The sequence below is a fragment of the Corvus cornix genome, chromosome 7, assembly GCF_000738735.6.
Source record: "Corvus cornix cornix isolate S_Up_H32 chromosome 7, ASM73873v5, whole genome shotgun sequence".
Lineage (NCBI taxonomy): Eukaryota > Metazoa > Chordata > Aves > Passeriformes > Corvidae > Corvus > Corvus cornix.
In genome coordinates, this window is record NC_046337.1 from 19442976 (window position 1) to 19468024 (window position 25049).

A 25049-nucleotide genomic window follows, 5' to 3' on the forward strand; every position below is an offset into this window, starting at 1 on the left:
ATATTCTAGACTCCTTCTGTGGAAATTACTCCAGTGTGTTCTTTTGGGTATAAACCAAAGAAACAAAATACTGCAAGATGTGTTGCATTCATATTGGGTTTTAAGTGCAAAGATTCTGCTATGTTGCTGCATTTTAAAAATAAAGAGAGCAGATGACATGTTTAACAGAACTGGCTACAGCACAGAATCTTCTTTTAATTTTTTGGCTTTGGGGCAGGACCCTAGCAAAAGAATTGGCAGTGACTCTATTAAGAGAATTTAAGATGATGCAGAATTTTTCAGTTATCTGGTCTGCCATCACATTGATCCCAGATACTTAGTACCCTGTGCTGATGCCATTCTCTTCTGTCTGATGAGAGTGTAATTCTACGTGTATTTCTGTACCCCCACCAGCTGTAATATAAAAGTCCCTTTATATGAAAGACACTGGAGTAACCTATTAATTGAAGCTGTGTAAGTATGGAATCAAATTTCTGACCTCAGCTGAAGTCCAGTTTCACAGGTGTCAGAATTGTGGGCTTGCTAGACACTGACATTAAAAACTTTACTTATTGGGAGCTATATGGGAACTGTTCTTTTTTTTCACTGGTTCCAAGCAGAACAGTGTCACTCAGGTACTGTGATACTGCAAGGGCAACACTGGGAGCCCCAAAGGCAAATGGCTCTTTCTGAGATGAGAGTGGAATTGTCATGAAGACTTTCCAGAGGAGAGAAGGATTGCTGTAAGCAAAAAATTACACACAGTGACCCTGTTCTTTAAGTGTTTTTAGTTCTTCAGGGAAAAGACTCACCATGCATTTTGCCCCCTTTTATATCCATTTGCTGTAGTAAAGTCAGCTGTAATTGCCCGATTGTGGCAACCAGCACACCATGGATCAATCTTGAAGAAACTGGGATGCTCAGCTGTACAAACAGGAGTAGAAGCAGGCATGAAAATGGCATCCATAGAGCTGCATGCAGGTTAAACTTCAGACCTTGTTCTGTTGATGCTTTTTTTTTGTACTACATCTGGTGGACTCTTGATAGTTTTGGAGATTTTCAAGATTTTTCAAAGAAGTCAGCTGAAAATTAGCAGGAAATCCCTAGCAACTAAGGTCCATCTGTTTCTGAAACAACTTTGCAGTGACACAATGGGGCACACAGTTCAACTGTGATTCCTATGTTAGGGACTGAACTGGGCTATGTCCACATTTTGCAAGCGCCATTCTCACCACTTGTGTGAAGTCAGAGACTGGAGTTACCTGGTGTGGTGAGTTATGCTACAAGCAGTACTCCTGTCTCCTCCTGCGAGCACACAGCACTGTCCCCTGGAGCCATGTGGTCTCCAGTGAGTTGGGAGATAAGGGGCAGGAAGTTGAACATTTTGTATTACCAGGTCAAAGAGCAGCACTCTAAATGAAGGACAGGAAATAAAGTTGTAGTTAGTAGGAGAGCAGAGGGACTTAGCCTAGGATGAACTTGGGAACTTGGATTGTTGTTTACTTCAGTCTGTGCAAAACCCTTTGCCTTGCGCACTTGGCCATGCTACCTTCAGTGCACCAGTGCTGAGTTCTCACCCTGCCTTTGCACATGGCATATGTACGCACAGACATCTGTGTTTGAAGTGAGTGCAGGCAGGCAAAGGCAGAGAAGTGTGCCAGAGCTGAGATTGCCTTCAAAGCTCAGATTGAAAAAATGTTGATTCTCTGATTCTCTTGAACCAAAAAGCTGCGTTGTTTCCTTACAGTCACCTACTGCTTACTTCTTTTGCACATTCTACAGGTAGCAAAGGATGCCCGAAGTGATGTTGAGTCAAGCTCAGATGAGGAAGAAACAGTACCTCGCTCAAAGGCCCCACACAGCGCTATCGCCACAAATGGGACCAGCGGTGCCAATGGGACAAATGGGTATCTTACTGGTGCCACTTGCTCAGAGGAGCATTAATCCTTCAGTTCAATCATGAGACACGAACAGAATGAACTGTTTGCTACTGAAAGTAAATTATAAGTTGTGAATGCGGTTTATTCATGTATTTCAGCATCAGAAAAAATTAGGAGTATCAAAGCATTCTGATAGCGCACTGCCATACTTCCTGTTTGTGAATGAAGACAGCACACCATTCTGTATACGTAGGCATGCTGTATGTGTATGTAACTGACACAATGGGAGCAGTATTTTCACTTGTACTGTCTGAAATATTATTTATTTTTTATTCTTTTGGGAATTTCTGGACAAAAGGGAATATCCATTCTCAAACTTCGTGTCTTGGATTCTTGGTGATGGAGAGCATCATGCTCAGATCTCTTCTGTCCATCCCTGTTGCTTTTGCTGAATCTGCTATAAGTAATAGTTGCTCGATTTGTTACTTACAGTAAGATAGAACATAGCTTTATAGATTTTAGATCTGCTTCAGATACTTTTGCTATCTTTGTGTTTTAAAGTACTGGTTTTGAAATCACATATCAAATCACACTTACTGATCCTCCAACACAATTTGGGAAAAAATGTGGTAATTGTGGGATATTATTTTAGTGTAATTTAAAATTCAGTTTGGTGGTTAACTGCATTAGAAGTAGATTTGATTTGTTGTGCAAATACCCAAAAGCATTGTTGTCAGCACTTAGGATAAATTCATTCTTATCTTTTTTTTTTGGCCTTTCAATTTTTGACCTCTACAGATTTTAGCTTTTTGCAGAGATTCCATGTAAAAACGTGTTTCTTCAAATGCACCATTAACTCCTGAAATTGTTCTTGCACGTTCACCTGATTGAGAGCAGGGGTGTAATGGAAAAAAACAACAGATGAAAAGTTCATTGCTTCCTCGGACACAGCTCAGTCTAGGTATTGTTCTCAAAATTATTGCCACTTCCTTGGCAGGGTGAAGAGGGAGAAGGCAGAATGTCATACATTACTAGAATTAGTTAATTTTAAATGTGTGAGAACTTGAGCAAAATTCACTTAGTATAATTCATAGCAACCTTTGAATGCTTAGCAGTATTTCATCACCTCTACAAATAAAACTAAGGTCATCTGTAAAATAATTTTGTATTCCTTCTTCATCCAAGATTTACAAATAGTGTCCAAAAGAAGACAAAGCAACACCCTAAGTAAACATCTTCTTAAACATTATATACATACTTCTTCCAGTCTCTAGATCAAAGTTTGATGTAGGATGCTAAGGATCATACAGTTCTTGCAGGACACTCTTCTGTGATCTGTGACAGCACTGCCAAAAGTAGGCAGGGTTCTTGGGTAACACTATGCAACCTGCTGTTCAACAGTATTGTGTGCACACAGAAACAATGTGCTTATAGACCAAAGACTCACATATATATATATATACACATATATACATGCACACACATACATCGGTATGTGTGTGTGTGTGTGTGTGTGTATATATATATTTAAAAGAAAAAGTTTTTAATAAAAAGGAAGGAACAAACCAGGAAAAAATCTTAAGTGTGTCTTCTATATACAGAGGGGTTGGAGTGCTGTGTTCAGCTGGAAACCTGAGCCATGAAGTAATTTCTGGTTCCTTCCACCTATGCAAATAGTAAAATATAGATGGTTTCTGATGCTATGAAACATGTTTAAAGACACTATTTTATACAGACTTCATTTAAGAAAGTTGTGTTGTCACTTCTTTCTTTTGGAAACTGAGATTTGTCCTATTCTACTGGTCACTCTTGAAAACTTCTAAAACCTTTATTATCCATAGAAACTCCTGTGTGTTAGGAACAAGGTGTGCTAAAAGCAAGGTTGGAATGGCATGAATGGAAATAGTACCTCAACTTAGTAAACAATAAAGGTAAGAAAACTCAGAAATTGTAAATCACAAAAGATCTGTCAGTTCTACTACCCACAGAGCATCTTTAGAGTAAGGCAGATAACCTTGTAATTTAGCAGCTGCATAGCTTATATGTCCATGAGTACATCTGAGGGAGCAAGGGAGCCTTACTTAAATCTCCTTCTCCCCAGAAAGTTTGTCTGCCTCTACTTTTTTTGATCTGTCTCCTGTGCATTTGATTTCATATATTTATCTGCAGGGCAGGTTATACATGTGAAAATACACTGATTGCAATGGAAGGTATCCTATCCATGGTGTTTGAAGTTGCAGCTGTGTAGTAATTACTGTAAAGATGGTGCCAGGATTTCAAAATAAAACCATCCTGGGATATATTAAATTAAGATTATAATTTGTGAAATTTGACCTGCTAAAATGGTAATGGAGAATATCAGTTTAAACACACCTCTTTCATGGTGTTGATTACTACCTCCACTGAACCATTTCCCCTCTGTAAAGATGGTTACAAAAATGGCATTCTGGCAAAATACTTTGTCTTACATGAGAACAGAATGTTGCTCTGAGCTGTCAACATGCACGACATAGACAACATGCTGCAGTGTTGGTGAAACTAGGGCATAGAGCAGTCCCCAACAACAATCCCTGTGCCAGAGGCCTTTAGTCCTTGTTGGTCCTCTTCATCAGTGCTCTGTAACATTGATTCAGATGTAGAGTCAAGACTACAACCCTTGAGATGATTTACCATCAGTACATATGCTGTTAGGGTATCATAGAATCATGGAATGTTAAGGGTTGGAAGGGAGCTTGAAGATCATCCAGTCGCAACCCCCCTGCCATGAGCAGGGACACCTTACACTAGACCAGGTTATTCAAGACCTTATCCAACCAGGCCTTGAACACTGCCAGGGCTGGGGGCATCCACAACTTCCCTGGGCAAGTTTTTCAGTATCTCACCACCCCTGAAGTAAAGAATTTCTTTCTAATTTCTAACTTTTCTCCTCTTTTCTCCAATCCTCTTATCAACTTCGTGGCCCTTCTCTGGACTTGCTCCTTATGTTGGGGACACCTGGCTCCTGGCTGCAGTACTCTGGGTGGGGTCTCACGAGAGCAGAGGGGCAGAATCCCCTCCCTTGCCCACACTCCTGTGGGTGCAGCCCAGGATCCATTTGGCTTTCTGGGCTGTGAGCACACACTGATGGCTCACATTGAGTTTTTCATCAACCATCACCCCCAAGTCTCTCCACAGGCCTGCTCTCAATCCCTTCTCCACTCAACCTGTAGGAGTGCCTGGGATTGCCATAACCCAGGTGTAGGACCTTGCACTTGGCTTTACTGAATTTCATGAGGTTTCCATCAGCCCCCCTCTCAAGCCTGTCAAGGTCCCTCGATCCCCACTGTTAAGTAGGGCATCTGGGATTGAAACTCTTCCTTTGAGGTTTAAATTCAGTTGCATCTGTAGTATGCTAAAGCATGTGTGCAGTTACCTTGGTTCAGCTAACACCCAGTGACATACTTATCCCCTGTAATCCTGGCTTTTTGAAGTCTGTTCTTAGCAGTCTAGGATAAACTTCATACAGATATGTCTGGAAAGTAAGTGAGGTGAGAGATTCAAATGACACATTTGGGGAGATAGTGTAAGAGGAAGCCTTGAGAACTTCACCAACCTTTGCTAAACAATGACTGATCCTTCAAGCTAGAGGTTTATCATTAAAATTATGAATTGACACTTTTTTCCATCTCTAACGGGAAGGACCAAATGTTTTAGTGATCAGACATGGCAGTGTGCTTTAATTAATTGTTCTAACTATTGGGTGCAAAAACTTCGGCTTCATCTTCCACTCTGCAGAGAAAATGCCATGCAATTGTTTCCTTTTTCATTTGAATTTGTTTGCTTTTCTGATGAAGAGCTTTGCAAGGTGTATTTGGAGGCCATCAAGTATTTAGAGGTTAATTGCACATATTTCAGAAAATTGACTGAAATTATTCGCATGGTTCATGGTAAACCTGAGACCTTAAAAGGTTCTGTATATTCACATTTTTTGTAGAATTGTCATTTAGTAATTCTAGAAATGAGAGTTTGTACTCTATAACCTCTCTGTCTTTGAGTTCTATGCTCCTTTGTTATAGTACAGTACATGACACAGTGGTTGAGATGTCAAAGTAGAAAAATGAGGAAATTAGAGTTTATTAGTAAATAGTAAGAATTTGTCTTCTCTCCTAGACAGCCCAGGTTATAGTAAAATAAGATTCAGGTTACCTACTCTTTCCCATATTGGCTTATTTTATATTGAAAGAAAAATATATGGTGGGTTGGTGGCTTTGTTTGGTTGTTTTTCTTAAAGAAAAACATAGTAGAAAACAGTAAAAATACCTGATCAAACAACAAGGGTGGACATTGGAGTCTTTTGGGTCTTGATCAATGTTAAGTAGTGCTAGTTTTAAAATACCAAAGTGTCCCATGCTGTTTCCTTGTTGCCCTTTTGTAGTTTTTTCTATCTGTTATTTATTTAATGATTCCAGCAGAATTGGTACAGGTGTCCCAGCTTCAAATTTCCTGCCTCAGCCTGTGACCATTCTGTGACTGTGTGATTGCCAATGCCAAATGCTTTTTCTGAGACCCAAGTACATGCACTAAAGCGTTGCTTACAGTGAAGTGATTCTTGTCTTAAATCTGTATCTGATTCAGGTGAAAATCACTTTCTGGTTCTGAACAGGACATGAGGGCAAAAGCCATGACCCTGCAGCACATGTCACTGAAGATGAATGCTGGTTGATTGAGACACTCTGTGTTTTGCACAGAGTGCTCTAGTAGGAAGCCTAATGCCCATTTAATTCATTTTCTCATTACCACAGCCTTCTGTATCTCAGAGAAATATGGGCTACCATTGGTTTTATACAGTTGATGCTTTGGTATTTTTTTAATCTCTTTGCTACAATTCATTTTTGTATGTCCCCTATTGTCTACTTCCTATGACATTTGTGGGAGAGAAGTATTGAATAATTTTTACCCTTCCTGTAGTGTAGAACCCCTTAGGCCTAACTTCAATGTTCTGCAAACTACAGTTGCCTTTAAACCATGAAGTAAAACCAGTTTGTATTACTTGTTTTGACTGGTTTTGATTTGGAACAGAGACCTAATGGGAACTTCAGTAAGACGACGTTATTCTTTTTTCTCTTTTCTTTTAAAAAGCTCTAGTGGAAGTTTGGAAAGGTAGTGTACATGTATAGCCTTTAATTGTAAAGATTTCTGATTGTAGTTGCAATGAAAACACAGTGTTTGAGTGTGTCTCTACAGAATTCTCAATCTTTGAAATTGCTTTCAATTAAAAACCTGAAGGAAATACCATTTGGAGTTATGTCAGTGATCACATGTGTCAGACAAAAAGCAAAAATGATCATCTTACATGACTGAAAATGGGTGCAACAAAATTTTACACATTTTCTGGCTTCTGCTGAGCTTCAGCTTTTTGCTGTTCTGGGGTTTAACTTCACACAAGCTCTCATACCATACTGTGCATGTTGACTGTTGCAAGTCAGGGTGAGGCGGATGACACATTTTCACCTGTGTTTTCATGACAATCCTGTGCTTGAGCAACTCTTTCAGAAATGCAGTGATGTGTAGGAACTTGTGTCTTGGATACAGAGATGCACTAGCTAGAAGTCCTTTCATGTATAGCTACTGTGTGGAACTTTGGGAGTTATTCTGTCTTTTATTTGACTGGGTTTGGGGTTTTTTCTAATACGGAAAATAATTATTCCTCATAAAATCTCGGGAACCAACCAGTATTGTGGGCTATTTAAATTTGGAGACACTTTCATAATAAACGTAAGTATTAGAAATGTAGTGCTGGTTTTCTTATTTTTTCTATGAGATGCAGACAGTGTTTTCCTTTGTTTTAGCTCAAAGATTGTTACCCACACTGTAGACTCCAGCACTCTTTGGACAGATCCAAGTATGTCTTTTCTGTGTTCATCACTGCAGTATTTTATGTTATTTCTTGTATGAAACTATTTGTAACAGGAAGTGTTGGAAGGACAAGTTTTCTCTATACAAATTAAAATATTTTTATTATCAAAAAAGGACATTCTTCTAGGATTTCAAAATTAAAATTTTGCATGGTAATAACTCCTGAATGTCCAGCTGGGCCCACTTTGGAAAAGCTGTCTTTTTTCAGTCTACGTGAGCAGAGTTTCTTAGAAAGACATTCAGATGTTTTCATTGAGGCAAAACTGTCACTCAGCAAAGCACCACCTACTAGCCTCTTGTGGAAGTGAGAGGAGAGCCACTCTTGCACGTGGTTCTCCAAAGGAAAAGCTGCAGCTCACCAAAGTAAAGCCTACAAAATACCATTATCAGGCAGGCTCTGGTGCAGCATTAAAAGATGATGAGGAAGTACTTAGAAATGGGATGCTCGAAAACATTCTGATAACTTCAACAGGAAATTGGGGCAACAGTTCTCATAACACAGGCACCAATCATATCTTCACACACCAGTTGAAATTTTGCCACTGGAAGAGAAGTAAACCTGGGGATTTGCATTGTGTTTAAAGAACTGTAGTTCTTTAGAATTGTAGTTGTTAATATGTCTCTGTGATAATAAATAGAGACTCTGGTGTTACATTTAATACAGCATTTCAGTTCATGTTCATTGAAGATATTTATGAAGAGATTTACTTAGGTGGAATATTGTTCAGCTGTATGTCTAACGTCTTTTGCTCCCTATGCCATGTATACCCCTCAACTTACATAGCACAAGGGAGAGCCAATGTGTACAGAACGCAGCTCAGGATAATGTGATAAAGAGCAAGACTTTTTTATGTTCTGCCTGTAAGTCTGTAAAGGTCCCTTTACAGGAAACACAGTGGCTCTCAGATGACAGCAAGAAACACAGCAGCTCTCAAATGACAACAGGACATCTGCTGGTTCAGAAGAGTCAGAAGTCAGTGACACAATTTCCTGTAGATTTAGAAGGTGAGTGGAAGGAATCCAAATGTGTAACTGGGCCAGATGAGCAAATTTTTGCATGACTCAGTAGCTCATGCTGTGATGGACAGGAAGTTGGGAGCTTGTGTGGAGGGATGTTAGTCCCAGCTCTGCTAGTGTGGGTGGAGGGTTCTTGTTTCCCTAAATCATGCTGGGGTTTTTGGTCTTTTTGGTGATCCATTCTGCTGCAGTTAGTCCTGCCCCTGGACAGATTTTACACTGTCTACTCTTGTCAGCTAATTGCCTTCTTAAGTGGCTTAAGTGGGTTTCACAGAACAGGATGATGATTTGTATTTTATACCCACCTTCTCCAGCCCCAAGTCTGCCAAACCAATGATGATTCTTGTAGAGGGATTTCTTAAATGCAGAGTTGTGTGCAACACTGACATGTTTCTGAAGTTCTGACTTTTAAAGGTAATTGTTTACATGTGACACACAACTGTTAGCTTTTAGTCACTGGAAAGTGCAATATAAAATGAAGTAATTAGAAGTTTAGTATTGTGGGTTTTGTCTGTAAGAGCAGCATGACCTACTTGTAATGTTAGTGCTATAGATCACTGATTAGATGAAAAGGTAACATACTTTGTTAAGCTACTGGCTGGCAACATATACTTATATTCCCAAATTAATGCTTTTTCACAGACATCTGAAAAACACCATAGTGGGTGGGGGTTTTATACTTTTTAAACACTTCAAAGTGCAAGGTCCTCTCCCTAGAAAATACTGTGCAGGTTATTTCTCACTCTTTCCAGAACAACAAAGCAAAGTCCCTGTACAACTGCCATACTTCTTGCATGTTTACACAACTTTTTGCAATCTCCCCTCACAAAAAAAGTTCTGAAATCCAAAGATGAAATGTGATCCTTCTTTAATTAAATTTGCATCCGCTTTCTCACTTTAATCTAACTAGCAATTTTATGTCCTGTTTCTGAGATTATGAAGATAACCTCACCTTTTAACTCCCAGTAATAGTAATTTTAATTACTGTTGCTCTCCTAAGGTATCTTTGAAAGAGCTGCTTCCTACCAGAAAGGCTTGCTATTTCACATTTATTTTTGTTTAGTCTCTCATTTAAGCTTAAATTAAACTTAATTCATCCAAAGCATTTAGGTGTTCCTGGATCTCATTTTTGTATGTGGTTTCTCACTGAACTATCTGCCAAGTGAGATCACTGCCCACAGCTGTTACTTTATGGGACAGTCTCATCATATTTCAGTTCCAGAAAAGGATTTGCATGTAAATAGCTCACTTAAAGGTCCAACATTTGGTCCTTCAGCAATGTCGAGGAAGTGATGACCCAAGCTCTGGTACCCCCTGGACTGGGTGGATGTAAACAACAGCCAGGACTGCTGTCCAGACTAGAAGCAGCTGCCTTTTTTTTTTTAATAACTGTTCCATTATAATACCAATTTCCTACTAACTGAATCTTATTTTTTCAAAGACTTTTTGTCAAAGAGTGTATGAACCATTGAGATTACATATAGTTAATCTGTGATGGTCTGTGCTACTCTTGCAACTTGTCCAAGCATCCAGCACAAACAGAGCTGTTCTGCATGGGAGAATTCTCATAGAAGAAATCCTCTATAAGATTTGACAGGTAACTATTATAGACTGCTAACTGTATTATTTGGGAGAAGAAAAATGGGTTGCTAACAGCAAAGGGAAACAGCAGGAGCAATTGGAAGCAGTAAACCATCTTTCTCATGTAAATTGCATTCACATCAACTCTGAATTTCATATTTGGATTCGCTGGGATGCCATTAGCACAACATTTAGTAAAGGTGATCAGTAGTGCACTAGAGTCCCAAGTAGACTGTCAGAATTGTGGACTAACCTTAGAGAAGGCTGGAGCCTAAAATGACAGGTAATTGCTGCAGAGTTGCAGTTGACAGCATTGAGAATTGCATGTCAGAAGAGGATTTCCCTGTTTCCTTTAGAAAGATCAGATGGCTTATCTACCTTTGCAATAAGCGTAAGAAAATACAGGCCAGTAAGTCATGCTGATACAACTAATACTAAAAAAACAAAACTACCAATTTTCTGCATTGTCTTTCCATTATGAGGTTGTCATACATGGAGTTAGACAAGCAAATTTCTCTCATTAGCTCTGCATGGGAAGCTAAGTATTAGTTGTCTGCCTGTTTTTAACCTATGAGGTAAGCATTTACATTAATGTATTGTGCTGTAACTTAGCTACTCAGCCACCCACGAGGTCACCTATGACTTTGACCTACTCCTCACTTAGCCAAAAGGTTAATGTATGCAGTCTTCTCTTAAAAGCCTGGATTCCTTTATGATAATTGCAATTGCCATCAGTATGAGGTGTAGCATGCTTCTAAATCAAAATAATGATACACAGCTGGTGTTCAACAGACCTGTTTCTCTGCCCAGGCAGTTATTCCAGCTGAAGCTGTGGTGTAGAAGATAACATAATGAAGAACTGATCCAGTAGCCAGTGCAAAATAATCCATTGAGGCAAGTCAGTCAAAGAGCATGTTCCCATGTAGAGAGTTACCCATCAGTCTCAAAACAGGTGAGTCAGTAGCAATTAGCATTGTTCAACATGCTGTGACTGGAGGAAGAAAATCAAACTGATGCTAATTGTATCTTCTTTCAATTAATAATTCCAGTGTATAATTACTTATATATATAAAAGGTCATATGAAAAACCACCACACACTTGCATGACTAAACTCTATTTTTAGCTTCTGTCAGTCTCCCCAACAACTTTCAAACATGTTGCTCAATTAGTCCAAATCTGAAAAGGAGATTGTGTTGCAGTTATCCCTGTTCTTATAATGTACTTAAAGTCAGCAGTCAGGTAAAGAGGAGAACCACAAATCAGTGCACTGGAAGAAGGGTAGGCAGGGCACAACTGGTGTCCAGCACCTTTAGCAGCAGCCAAGCAAGGGCCAAACTGGCATAATTCAGCAGTGGTTCTATGGCTCTGATCCTTAGACTGTAAAGAGTTGAGATACTACAATGAAGAGAATGGCACTGTTTAAGGATGAAACCAGAGATCTGTAGGAAATCAGGCTTCAGTGCCTCTGCTTCTGCTGCAACAGCTTGTTTATAAGCTCAAGACTCTAAAGGGTCTACTCTGTGTGTGGAGCTGCCAGAGTGATTAGGGATAATATGGATAAAAAGAATGGAGTGTCACTGTCTGGCACTTAGAGCCATTCCTCCCAGCCCTTCAGGCACACAATCCTATTTTAGCAGTAATGCTTCATATAACTGAAGTGCAACTATTGCTTTCAAAAAGGTAAGACTATTACCACAATTATTTAGTATAGCTTATTCAAACAGTTAAAATACATACTCTGCTTGTGGGGCTGATTTATGTGTGTATATGTTTGTTATGTCAAGCTCAGCAGAGCTTCTAAAAAGTTATAAATCACAAATGAATTCACAGCAATGTTACAGTATTACAGTGACAGAACTAATTTAGACAATTTTAAGGTACTGAATAAATTCAGTTTATTGAAGCATTAGAGAAGACAGTATGACACAAGCACAGCATAACTTCCATGTCTGTTTTGATTTTCACAAGTGTGGCCCATACTTGTCTGCTTTTCAGAATACATCTAACAATGTCCAAGAGTAACCACCTCCAACTCTTGTTTGAATAGGTGTGTAAAAAAACTGTTCTGTTAGCCAGAAGGACTCTCACAGTAATTTGACCTCCTGCTAGCATACAAACAATAGTGATAAAATGCATTTGATACATATGCTATTAACATTTAGTATTCTTTTGTCTTCCTAGCAGCCTTTAAATTCACAGTGTATTTCCAAAATCTCATAAATTCAACACTTTCCCCCCAGATTTTTTAAAACATGCTATGAGATAAATTTGATGAGGTGCTGAGCACCAAAACATCAGCAGTTTGCTGTATTGTCAGCATTAGTTCCTGGCCCACACATTTCAGACTTGACCCTTGGTAGCAAATTATGGGTCAGCACTTTGAAAGGGGAAGTGATGTTCAGCATTGGGCAAACTGATTTATGAAAAAAGCCTTTACTGACCTTCATTAGAATCTATGTCTGCCTTAAGATCCTGCTAATAAAAGAAGCACCAGCACTAGCTGATTGTGTTGTTATAGTCCCTAAGTCGCATATTGCTTTTGAGCTCAAGTGCTTTCCCATCTGCTCTTTGGGACATTTCGGTCTGTATTTGTGTACTATCCAGCACACTGGGGTCCCAATAGCTGTATCTGTTGGGTCAGTCTATTGTGTTATCCTCATTGTCTTTACTATTATTTGATATCACTGTATTGTGCAGCTTCATAATAGAAAATTCCAAATTACCACAGATCCAGGTGTGTGACATTCTAGAACTACTAAGTGCATTTGTTAAAGGCACAAAGGTTTTAAAATGTCAAGACAGATCTTTCACTAGCACGAGGCTCTTTAATGGAAGTCACAGGCCAGTTTTACTCGTATTTTAGAGTAAGTAAAAAAGCAAATCTATTGTATACACTTTCCTAACTTTAACCCATTTTTGGAATGCCTGGCTCTGTTTTAGTGGAAGTAAGATCTCTCTCTGATTTGCTTTGGCAAATACAAGCAGGTACATTATTCTAGCTCCAAAAGGTTTAAATTACACACAATAAATATTTCAAACTTTTGCTTTAGGCATAGGCACAGGACATTTACAACCAGGTACATCATATTCTCTAGCAAATAATTTCTAAGAATGTATATTCCAATAAAGTAGTTGTCACATATTTTATGTTCTGTGCACAGCAATCTTGACAAATTCATTTTGTCACCAATTACTCATGCCTGGGATTAACAAGAAAAGAAAATAGCACTAAGTTTGAACATTTGTCTTCATTACTCAAGGCAGTTCAGTTTCTTTCTCCTGTGATGATCAAATCACATACGGTACAGAGGGTGTCCGAGCAATAGGTACACCCTTACTGAATAAACAGCTCCATTGGAAATCATGGAAATGAGGTGGTTGTGTTCTGCCTCTCTGTTTGCTTTCATACAACAGCAGTAAAATATTTGGTTGAGCATGCTGGAGTTCTTACATTCAGAGCAGCTCAGAGGTGCTTGGCACAGACAGGTGAGGTAGGGCAAGGGTATGCTTCAAAATGAATAGTCATGCTGGATATGAGGGCAATGCCATTAGTGAGAAGCCAGAAGGGATAGGCTTTCTCACATGGAAGGTAAGGGCTTCTATACAAGGAAGGAAGAGATGCCAACAGCAGCTGTAATGCCTCGGAGAGATGATACAAGTGGGAAGTGCAGAGCTGGCTCAATAAATTTTTTTTAACTCCTGGCTAGCCCACTGACCTACATAAAAGTGCCTACAGCATTCTTTAGTGGTACAAGCAATTAGTTGAAAGAAATACCTGCAACTTAAATACTCCTGTTAATATGATTGAAAAGGAGGCAAATCCACTAATGAACAATGAGACCCTTGAAGTCGGGTTCCCATCCCTTACCTCTTTGTCCCATTGTCAGTTACAGAATTCTCAGAGAGGACACAGGGTTTATGGACAAAGCAGAAATTGAGGATTTGTTTGATCTGAGATGTCATTATAGAAGTGCTTAGTAATTCTCTGCTGCCATTCTGTTCCAAAACTGCAGTGTAATCATTTGGCACCTTTACCCTTCTTACTGCTCTTTGTGTATAACTGGCTGTAATACAAGAAAAAAAATCAATAGGGCATACCAAGGAAAATGATGCATTATTTAGAGAACAGCAAACTATGCTCTATAGGGAAGAAGAAATGGCAGATTATATTATCTCTTTTACTTTTTATTGTTAAGCTGCACTCTTAGAAGATTAGGGTGTAGTCTGTGGTGCATCCATCAAGAGTTTAGACAAACCAAGTGATTTAAAATACAGTTCACATCTGACTGGGAAATATTTTCAACTGTACTAAGAATACTTTATCAGATCAGATAAGATCTAATCACCAGATTTAAACATGCCTAAATGACTGGGTCTTACATATTAGTTTCTGATTCACTAGAACTTCTACGACTGAACTTAGTTAAGATTTTATTTGAACTATGGTATATTATCAAATGAAGCATTTTCTTTCTTGTTGCAACTGTCCATTTAAATATTCTGTAAAAACGAAAACACTTTACAAGACAGAACAAGAATATTTTAAATCAAAGCTGAGCACTGTGACAGTAATAGTCTTCTTGATAAGATGCAAAATACACACATGATTTATCTGTCATCACTATATTTCATACTTTAATACATTATACTTCAGGCTTTGCTATGTCAAAAAATTTCCAATGACAAAGTTTAACAGACCAGAAGAAAAACAACCATTTAGATGCATGAATAGAAACGCTAACACTCTAGATTACAAGTTAGGGTAAAAATTAAGACCATGACCTGTGACACAGGTAACTGAGGTAACTGCTAAGCTTCAGCACACCTATTTTTTTAATAGGTTTCAGGCCTATTTCAACCACACAGAAACCTGAAAGACATATCAGTGCTTTTGGTAAAGAGACACAAACTACAGAAGGTACTTTATTTTGGTTATCTCCCTGGGATAGCTGAATAAAAATCATTTCATCATTAATGGATGTAATGGAGCAAAACTTACATGTCCAGAGACATTCAGTTAAGGCAGTAATTGGTGATAGTGTTCTTCGAAGAATGATCCAAAATGTGCCTAGGTAACAGTGGACTAAAATACTGCTTTCATTATCTTTATTTAGAAATTAAGAGTCAGACATGGATAAATACATATTTTCACTAACAGGAAGGAAATAAGAGGGCTCTACAGCCAGAAAGAGAGGTACAAACTAGTTTCATGCAGACTGTTTATATGATAAGGCAGTGAAAGCTTTTCTGATGTTGGCAACAAATGCAGAAAAATTGTTAGTTTCTCTCAGTTTGAGCTGTAACTCTGCAATACAATCCAGAGGAGGAGTACAGGAAGTCACTAAAATGACACAAATTTGCAAAAGATTAAACTACTATTAAAAAAAAAACAAACAGTATTAGTGTTTTTCCATGCTTCTCAAATACTAATGTAGCTTGTTATCTTTTCATGTTTTAGCTTCCACCTGTGTTATTTTTGAATAGCCTCATTTTCTTTCAGCAAAGAGAAAGCCTCAAAGAACATAACAGGTTTTTTGATTTCCTGACCTCCCAATCAGTGCTGTGCTCCTACCTCAGCTGTTACAGCAATTCCCAGGAACCCACAGCCTTCTCAAAAACCCAAACACATCCCTAAACTGTTTTGTTGCTCTGCAGGCAGGCAGACTGTAAACTGATGTAGCCCAGCATGTGACAGACTTTTAACTTCAACAGTTTAAATCTGAATTAGTAAAAACAGAAATCTGTTCAGTTCCTACCTAGAGGCATGGCACAGCCCCAGTAGCATCTGTCTAGAAGCTATCCAGCACTCGAATTCCATAACTGAAGTAAGATCCATATAGCAAAACCAGCTTTAAGATTCAAAAGGCTGTGCCCTTACAGAAGGGAAATGCTGGATTTCAAGTTTTATTCTTTCACCTATGTCACCCTTTTTCTACCCTCTAGGCTTCTGGAAGACGTCGAAATATGCCTGTCAGCATACACACCCACTGTAGCACAAAAAAACTATAAAATGAAGCATCCTTATAATTACATTAACATAATTAAAGAAACGTTACCATTGCAAGATTTTTCATTCAGAAATTGGAAGATAAAAGATTACAACTAAACTGCACTTTACTCCTCTCCTCCTTTTTTTCAAATAGAGGCATCAGATTCAGTCCTCTTATTTAAGTGTTGAAAATTCACATACCTTCATAGTCCCCTTGGTCATTTATGGAAAGAGTAAACATGTATGGCTTGTCAGGATCTTTGTGGTCAATGTGTCTGAATATAAACTGTAATTGCTCGTCTAAAATAAACACAAACAGAATTAATTAACACCATTAACCTCCGCCACAGAGTCACAATGATGACTAAAAATCACAATACAAAGTTAGTTTAATATTCTTAGAATGCTGACAAATTAAGCAACCCTGGTGGTCTCTTTGCAAGACAAATGCATTTTAACATATTTTGCCATTTCAGAGACAACTGTAGTAGCTGGGCTAAGCCAACTGATCAGGTGTGTAAGCTCGTGTGTTCTCACTGCACAATCCAATGTGAACCACATTGTATCAGTGCACGCAGAAACTACGGAAATTACAGAAACCTACCGTGAATTCTACGCATCTCCAATCCAAGACGCTCTTTAAACAATGCTTTAATCTTGCTCACTCGTTCCACTTTCTCCTTGGCGGCTTCCTTTTTAGAAGATTTTACTAGAATTTTAAAATCCATCATAAGTATCAAAGGCAAAACAAGCACATAAAAAAACCCATTTAGAACGGCAAAAAAGCCATAAAGAGCAAGTGTTGAAAACAATCCTTCCTTCAATTAAGAAAATTTACTCATTATCCTTTTCTTACTTACTTTCCATTTTCTTCATCAACTCTTCTTTAAGCTCTTGGATGCTGTCAGTCAAGTTTTTCTGCTGCTCTTCTTCTTCATTTAGCTTCGATTTTATTTCTGTCAACTGCTCTTCTTTTTCTGCTACATATTTGCTCTGCTGGACAATCTCTGAAAGGAGGCAAGAAAATATGAATATAAACAGTTGATTAAGTATGTTGCTGATATTTAAAACTTAAGTAGTTTGAAATAATTTATGTGAATAGAACACAGTGGAATGCATGCTACCTTAGCTGCAGAGAGAAATCAGCTTAACTATACCAAGAGCATCATATGAAAGCTTAAAGTGAAAGTTAATCCTAAGAGAAACTACAAACTATGGAGCTGCTCTGATATTTTAATCAGATGAAATTTGTTTCTGGTGCCAGCACCGTATACATCTTCAAAGCCTGAAGATGGTGGCTCCTGCCCACAAATAATGACAGAAAGCCAAGAATGGAAACGCTGACTGATATGAGAGTTGCAGTAATTTTTACCTGATATTCTGAAGTTTACAAAATTCAAAGTTAACCCTAGACTGATGAGCTGACAATATTCTCTTACTAATACGGAAAAGGCATAAATAAGCTCACAATATGTAGCTTTACTAAGCAATTTAATTTACTTTTCCTACTGCCGTCAGAAAATTCTGATACTTCATTGTTTTAAATACTTAAGCTCTATGCAGAGAACTTTTGCCAGACTTTTATATTTTTGCATCATCAGTGAAGTTTTTCAACACACTGCTTTTGACTTGAAATTTACATTGTAACCAACCAAATATGTTTGGTTTTCATTCTATCTTCATTCTGATGTTATTACTTAAATTTTTAAATGTGAAGTTAAACATACTATTCAGCTGTATTAAGCTAATTTTATAAAGGTTTGACACAATAAATAAAACACCATACTGTACCATTGTTATACTCCTGAATTTTGTCAATCATCAAGTCCTCTTCTTTCAGCTTCTTTGACCATTTCTCTGTAAGGCAAAGTTACTTCAGTTATCTGAAGAATTTTTATGATAACCTGCAAAAAGTAGAGTTAATAGGAGCATACAGCCTTTTTACCTGAAAGAGCTTCTATAGTCTCCTTGCACAGATCTCTCAGTGCTGAAGTCTGATTGATCTGTTCAGTGCTATAACTGATTTTAAACTGGATCCAAAACTCTTTCATATCTCTTTCAAAGAGTGTTATTTCATCTTCTGTCTGTGCACTACTCATAGTGCCGCACCAAACCTGTAAGCAAACAGATGCAGCGTCAGGACACAGGAGGCAATGGCAGCAGGTCTAACTCACAGGACAAACGCTCAGGGCTGGTTTTACCGCCCCGCGTTGTTGTTCAAACCTCTTCGCGCAAGCTACTTTTGTTGTTACCATTGGCTCAGTGGGAGCCGCGTTTCCCCTTGCAACTCTCCCAGCGCTCGGCTACTGCGCCAGGGGAGGCACCGACGGCCGCTGCCGGGGCGCTGCCGGGGCAGCGCCGCCCCCTCACCTCCCCCTCACCTCCCTGTCGCCTCCCGCCGCCCCGGGAGCCGCCCCCGCGCTGCGCCCCGGGCCCGAGCCCGCACCCACCGCGTCCGACCCGCGCAGCTTCCCGCCACCAACGGCCGCTCCCGCCCGCCCCGCAGCAAGCGCGCCGCTGATTGGCTGAGCCCTACCCCGGGGGCCGCCGGGCCGTTGCTGCGGTAACGAGCGCGAGGCGTGGCCGCGGTGAGGGGCGTGGCCGCCATGATGGGGCGGGGCGGGCGGGGCCGGTGCCGTGAGGGAGCGGTAGCCGTGAGTCCCGCCCCTTCCCCTCGGAGATGCTTGTTTGGTGTTGAAATGCTTTCTCCGGGGCTGCTGGTGGGGTGGGTGTGGGGTTGCCTGCAGGGCCAGTGTAGGCAAACAGCCTGCTCCGTGCTGAATCGAACAGCCCGGCTCACTTACGCTTCTCTGAAGGCACAGCTTGTTTCCAGTGTCTGGTTTACTCACGGAACACGCTTGCGGTAACCGGTCTTAAATTTTGTGAGGTTCCGAATTGCCTTTTAAGTCGTCCGGCCTGAATTCTTTCAAGAGTGTGGATGAAGCTCGTTCTTACAGGAGACTGACCTGCAGGGGTAATTTCAGTCCTTTTTAGTGTGAACAAATCCACCATACAGTAGCTGTGCCTGGACCCAGTCAAACATTTGCCATAAACCTCTGTCATAGTGAGTTTGCTCTTTATGACAGTGTGGCTGTTTTTTCTCCTGTTGCTTATATTCCCTTCTAGCTCTTGATAAGTACTAGTTTGTGATCCAAGGTAGCAGCCTTCAGTTTATTATGAATGCTACTTTTAATATTTTTGTTACCATAACTAAAGAATTGCTCCTAATTTTAGTTTATTGCCAGTGCTATTTAGTTAATCCCAGAATACCATATATTTAGCATGGCTACAAGGATTGCTGTCTAAAAGTATTAATTACTAGCTTCCACCCACTGGATGCATAGTAAAGGCTGAGCTGAGACCACCAACTACTAGTTGCATTACTCTTTTACAAACTTCTTGTATAAACACTTCTACCCCACTGTATTCCCGTCGTCTTTGACTTGGACATGCTGTTCTCCAGATTTCAGTTTCCTCAGCATTGTTCCTAAAGCTAATAGACCCCTGTTTCTTACCTGCCTCACTCTTAAATGTACTGAAGTTGTGCTGGTCCAAGGATGATAACCTAGCCATGTATGAATTTGGACATTATGGACCTATACCTTATGGCTTTTTTTATTTAGAAGCATTTCTCTCCTAGCCAAGTGCATGCTGTTAGTATAAAGTTTTAGTGTTGCCCCTCACATCATTAGCCTTTATCATTTGAGCTTGAAACTTTCTGAATATACAAACTTCCCAGCTCCTGAAGTTTAGTAAATACAAGTTAAACTAATCTAAACAAGTCCTGTTTTCTAATCCATAAACTTTTGGTGGGTTCTACAGCTTGGTCTCTTCCGAATCCTTTTGTTATCACAGATAATGGGTTCACCCCACAGTAGCTGGCACTAGCTCAAAAATGTTAGATATCTTTTTTCGTCAGTGAAGTTTTTCTAGATTTCATTAGTCCTATTCCTTTGTTTTACACTTTCACCCACCAAAGGCTAAATATAGCCTGTGACATTTACTGGCAGAATCCGTACCTTAATTGATCTCTTTTCTGATTGATTTAGAGGTTTTGAGAGACATAAACTATACTGTAACTTATCTTCAACCATTCCCGCTACTGTCCACCATCATTTTTCCAAGCGTGTGTTTCAGGGAAGCGCCGTGATTTTTGGCAAGTCTTCTGTTCAAACTGATGGCTCTTGCCAGCTACAAACAGGAATGTGGCCTCATGACCTAAATCAGTGCAGGTCAGGTGCTTCTTCAGTCCTCTACTAGGTCTGATTCAAGAGACTCCATAGACAGAAATGCTGGCAGCCACCCCACCGTAACTTTAGTCCAGACACTTGTTCTGAAATGTTTTTTCTAAATGTCTGTCGTAGCAAGCCACAGAGTAGTCATGGATGGAAAAAAGTTTCAGCAGTGATTTACCCTATTTTTAGCACTATGACCTTGAATGGAGACAATTAATTTTGCTATGTACCCCTTTTCTGCATTTTTCAGCTCTTCATGGGTGTCGTTTTAACCCCAGGTTACTTGGTTAAACTCAAGGTTCAAAGGGACACAGTAGCAGCAGGGTGACAGTTCCCTGCAGGCAAACTGAAGGGCAGAATGTTGCCAACAAAAATCTGTTGCTTTCTTTTATTGCTAACAGAAAGTCCATCCTGGGCTGTTCCAGTGTGGATTAAGAGGCAGCTGAAAAGTCTAGCTCAGGGTTGGAAAGCTACTGCAGCTTAGGAGGACATTCTAAAGGAACACAAAATTGAAGAGCTGGTGCTAATAAACAGACTCAGCTACTTCTTGTGGCAGGCTTCTGACTGCCTGGGCCATGGTTGGCATAGGGCAAGTTTTAAGAATTAGAGCAGGGTAGTTTCAGGGATTAGAGAATGACAGTAAGACAGGGATCTTATTGGAAATGGAACTAAAAAAATGTGTCGGAGATTGTTGCCCTAGTGGGTTCAGTTTCATTTCTTCCTGCAGTTCATGGAACTTGAAGGAATTTTATCCTCTCTAGGTTGCTTCTAATTTCTAAAAGGTAGCTCTTCATACTTAAAATAAGTAAAATTCCTTAGATGTGTCTTTTTCATGGGCATGCCAGAATTGTATTCCCTGCATTGTTTGTATCATTTATACTGCTTTACATACAAACACAAACTAATGTAAACAAGTATTAAGCTCTGGCAGTTACTGTTACAGTGCACAGATTAGTTTTGTTGGTTTAATGTGCTTGCATAGTTAATTTTATAGCAAAGTCTAATGACTATACTAACTAGGAAAGATCAGATTAAGGTGGCAGAATGAAGAGAAGGAGACTGGATCATGTCAGCTATTGCTAAACCTCTACTGGTCAGTCCAACCCTAAAAAAGCCTGGGTCCAATGAGGAATACACGAGGGCATGGGATAAGAAAGAAAATAAAAAGAAAGAGAGAGAAAAAGAGAGAGAGCAAGCTTCTTGAAATATTCTTCTCTTCCTAATTCAAAAATTAAGGTGTATCTTCTCAGTGTTCCACTTTGAAAATATTCACACCTGAGAAAATACCTGTCAGCTGTTGTGTACAGAGTCTGCTGGTGAACTTAGTAAATTGCTTGTTAATCCTTGTAGTTGGTCCAGTGCCAATGGAAATACTGGTGTGGAAATTAATGTTATTGTTTGATTAACTAAGCATAATGTACCAGAAAGTTAGGCCCAGTACATAGGCCTCCATTAACAGTGTTTCAAAAAATGTTTGCTTTGATGGCTTTTCCCTCCCTTGCAAACATTTGCTTAACAACATCTGTTGACTGTTATGTAATATTTGCTCTAACATGTAGATGCAAGGGAGCTGTAAATGTTTTATCCTTCCTTCAGTGGATCATCAGCATGACTCTTGTTTTTACATTTTATGTGTGTGTGCATACACACTCACACACACATATGTAAAGTCTCTGATTTTGTATGTCTTGGAAAACATAATAAATCAAGAAATTATCAATAAATTAAAAACTATATGAACATATAGCATTTGACAGGTTTTTTGCTTTGAACTAAGAACTGATTTGATTATGTGAAGGCCAAACCTTGGCTCTCCAATGTCAAAACAAGAGAAAGTTTTGATTTAAAAACGTAATTGCCTACACTTTCTGACCATTTTGTATAGACCACTACTTTTCCTTGAAATTCCAGTACTAAAATACGGCAAATAGTTTTATTTTATTTATTATCTCGCATGACTTTGAAGTGCTAAGTGCATTACAGAAGCATTTTGTCATGCTTTGCATAGAGAAGGAGTGAGGGAAGCTCTATTGAGAGCTTCTCCTTTGATTTTGTTTGACAAATTTCTCCTTTGTCAAACAAGTTATTAAATATAGTACTTCAAGATATGTTTCACCATCTTTGCTAGTTATTACAGCTTGGAAAGTCTTCAGTGTCTCAGACTTTTGTTGGTTGTGTAATATGACAAGCAGGAGAAGAGACTACTAGCATGTCAGTTATTGACTTCCTCTTGGATGGAGCAGGATCATGAGAGGTTCCAGGCACAGTGAAAACTGCCTCTCCCACAGAAATATGCTTACATGTTCCAAAACCTCCATGGTGTCTGTTTTGTAGAGTGTGGGTTTGTTGAGGTTTTTTAAACATCCTTTATAAACATGACTCCTCTGCTATTTCTAAGGGGGGGATGTAGGAGCTTCTCAAACACTCAGAAAGAGTGTAGGAGAAAAGGAAAGCCTTTTTGCTTACTGTTAGTCTTTATGTCTTAAGGTGCTTATCTTTCTATCTAAGCATAAGAATCAGCAAAAAACTCCTGACAATTAGTATCAGGAGATCTTCAGCGTTTGTACTATAAGAGGTTACTTTACTGAAACGTTGCCAAGATCTATCTCCAAACGTTATATTTACAAAGTTTCTGGAGAACCAAAGTGTGAGGGGTTCTGTCTGAAGGAGAGTTCAGCCTGAGCAGATGCATCACTGTCCTAGTGCATAGATAATATGGGTGGGTGGATTTGAATTTATAAATAAAACAAACATGCAAAAAGTTATTGCAGTGGTTCTGCACATCCTGCTTCAGAGGCAAATTTTCGGATACCATTGGGTAACAGTGGTGCCATTAAAGAGGGACTGTAAAATGATCTATTTTATTACTTGGTAGACTCTCTTGAGGACATTAAATTGTATCTTGATGGAAACTTATGTACTGTAAAATATTTTTTCCTAATAGAACAATAGTTATTTAGACTTAACCTCATTATAGTTGTTGCTCTTTTAACCAAGTACTAGAAGTAAGATGTCTGTTATTCAGACACCAACTGACATGTTTGCACTCATGTTTGAAGCTAACTATTCTTGCTAAACTAGATTGAAAAACAGACTTAAATTTTCCACATTTTTGTATAGTAAACCCAGACATGTCTAAACGAGTGATTTTTTATTGTTGTTATTGTAAGTCTTACTTAAGTTTAAAGGCGAGATACTTTTGCAGTAAAAAAATGTTGCAAAAGAACATTTTCTTTAGCAATAAAGTATAAAGAGTTATTAGAGAGAGATTTTTTAACACGTATGGTCTTGGGTAAGTACTGGGAGAGGGAAAATTGTTTCCATCCATTCATTTATATGACAGTTGCCTTGCTGCACACTCTGAAAAACAATAAGGTACACAGCTTAGCAAGAAACAAACCTCCTCAAATACTTTCAGCTAAATAGATAGGAAGTATTTTTTGTTGAAATATCCTGAAATTTTGCATTTGGAAGGATTTCCCTTGAAATCAGATAACACCAGTTGAAGTGAATAATTCAGTCAATATATAGAAAAATATTGTAGTTATTCCGAAACAGTGCATAGAAACTTTAAGCTTTTCTATATGGCTTAATGCAATTGGTAGCAATAAACATATAGGATTTAAATCTGCTAAAAAATTTCTGAAACCAGACTATTAATAGCTAGAGTAAATGGGAGTAATTAAAGTAAATGTGAGATTGTCAGGAAGAGAAATCTTCTACATCCATTTAATTGTCATGCCTTATTTGTTGAATTTATTTAATGTTTCCATGTGACTTCCCTGACCACAGATCATAAAGCCCTCTTAAGCCATTAAGCCCGTCTTCAGCAAAAAGAGTTAAGTAGTTCATATCTTTGTCTCCACAGCTTGTGCAGTATAGCTTGAAGTGCATGGAAAGAGTATTAGGGAAGTGTGCAGTACATATATAGAGCTGCTTTTGTCTTCTGACTCACAGTGTTTCAGATACACAGATAATAATTTGATAGAGGATGTGAATACATCAGAATATTAGAGCCTGATAAATAGCTTGAAGTTTTCTTCTTGCTGCTCTAATAATATCAGAAGTTGGTATCATCAAGCTTTTAGTATCCATTTAATCGCTTGTAGAAAAAGTTCTTTTCATGAAGCCACCTTAAATGAACATAATCTTCTATGCTACAGTTATTAGTACTAATATTGGCAAATCTGATATGCTAATACATTATCTGCTATGATCTTTTAAACTCCTGCTGTGTGGCAGAATCTGTTTTCTCTTGGCTGTTTGCTCTGGAGAACTGCTGTGCTTCACTTGGGAATAGTTCAGGGAAACACTCCTGATTATCTCTTCCCAACCTTGCTGTGGTGTGTAAAGCAGGTCTCATTTCTGTCAGGCTGGGCAGCAAGAAGTGGGGGCTGCAGCTCCTTCTGGCAGAGGGACGTAGGACTGGCGTCATGTAAGCAATGCACAAGAATGGCGGTACCGAGAGATGA

At 39.0% G+C, this 25049-nt stretch overlaps 2 protein-coding genes across 5 annotated transcripts in view; one reads left to right on the top strand and one right to left on the bottom strand.

Annotated features, from left to right (window-relative positions):
- CERS6 (ceramide synthase 6) overlaps positions 1 to 7631 on the top strand; it is a 111579-nt gene extending 103948 nt beyond the window's left edge. For both annotated transcript variants that reach the window (XM_039554615.1, XM_039554616.1), the window contains one exon: positions 1762 to 7631. In XM_039554615.1, the coding sequence (XP_039410549.1) occupies positions 1762 to 1923 (162 nt within the window). In that variant the 3' untranslated portion in view covers positions 1924 to 7631. The remainder of the gene's footprint in view (positions 1 to 1761) is intronic.
- A 4600-nt stretch (positions 7632 to 12231) lies between these two features.
- SPC25 (SPC25 component of NDC80 kinetochore complex) lies at positions 12232 to 18849 on the bottom strand. Of its 3 annotated transcripts, XM_039554617.1 has the most exons (7): positions 18793 to 18849; positions 18288 to 18456; positions 18134 to 18199; positions 17203 to 17349; positions 16947 to 17051; positions 16544 to 16642; positions 12232 to 14417 (listed from the first exon to the last, which is right to left on the bottom strand). In XM_039554617.1, the coding sequence occupies exons 2-7, from the start codon at positions 18439 to 18441 to the stop codon at positions 14218 to 14220; spliced, it is 771 nt and encodes a 256-aa protein (XP_039410551.1). In that variant the 5' UTR covers positions 18442 to 18456; positions 18793 to 18849; the 3' UTR covers positions 12232 to 14217. The 3 variants fall into 3 exon arrangements, with proteins under 3 accessions (XP_039410551.1, XP_010405131.1, XP_019145790.1); XM_010406829.3 differs by lacking the exons at positions 12232 to 14417; positions 18793 to 18849 and adding an exon at positions 14961 to 15694; XM_019290245.3 differs by lacking the exons at positions 12232 to 14417; positions 18793 to 18849 and adding an exon at positions 15706 to 15728.
- Positions 18850 to 25049: the final 6200 nt, after the last annotated feature.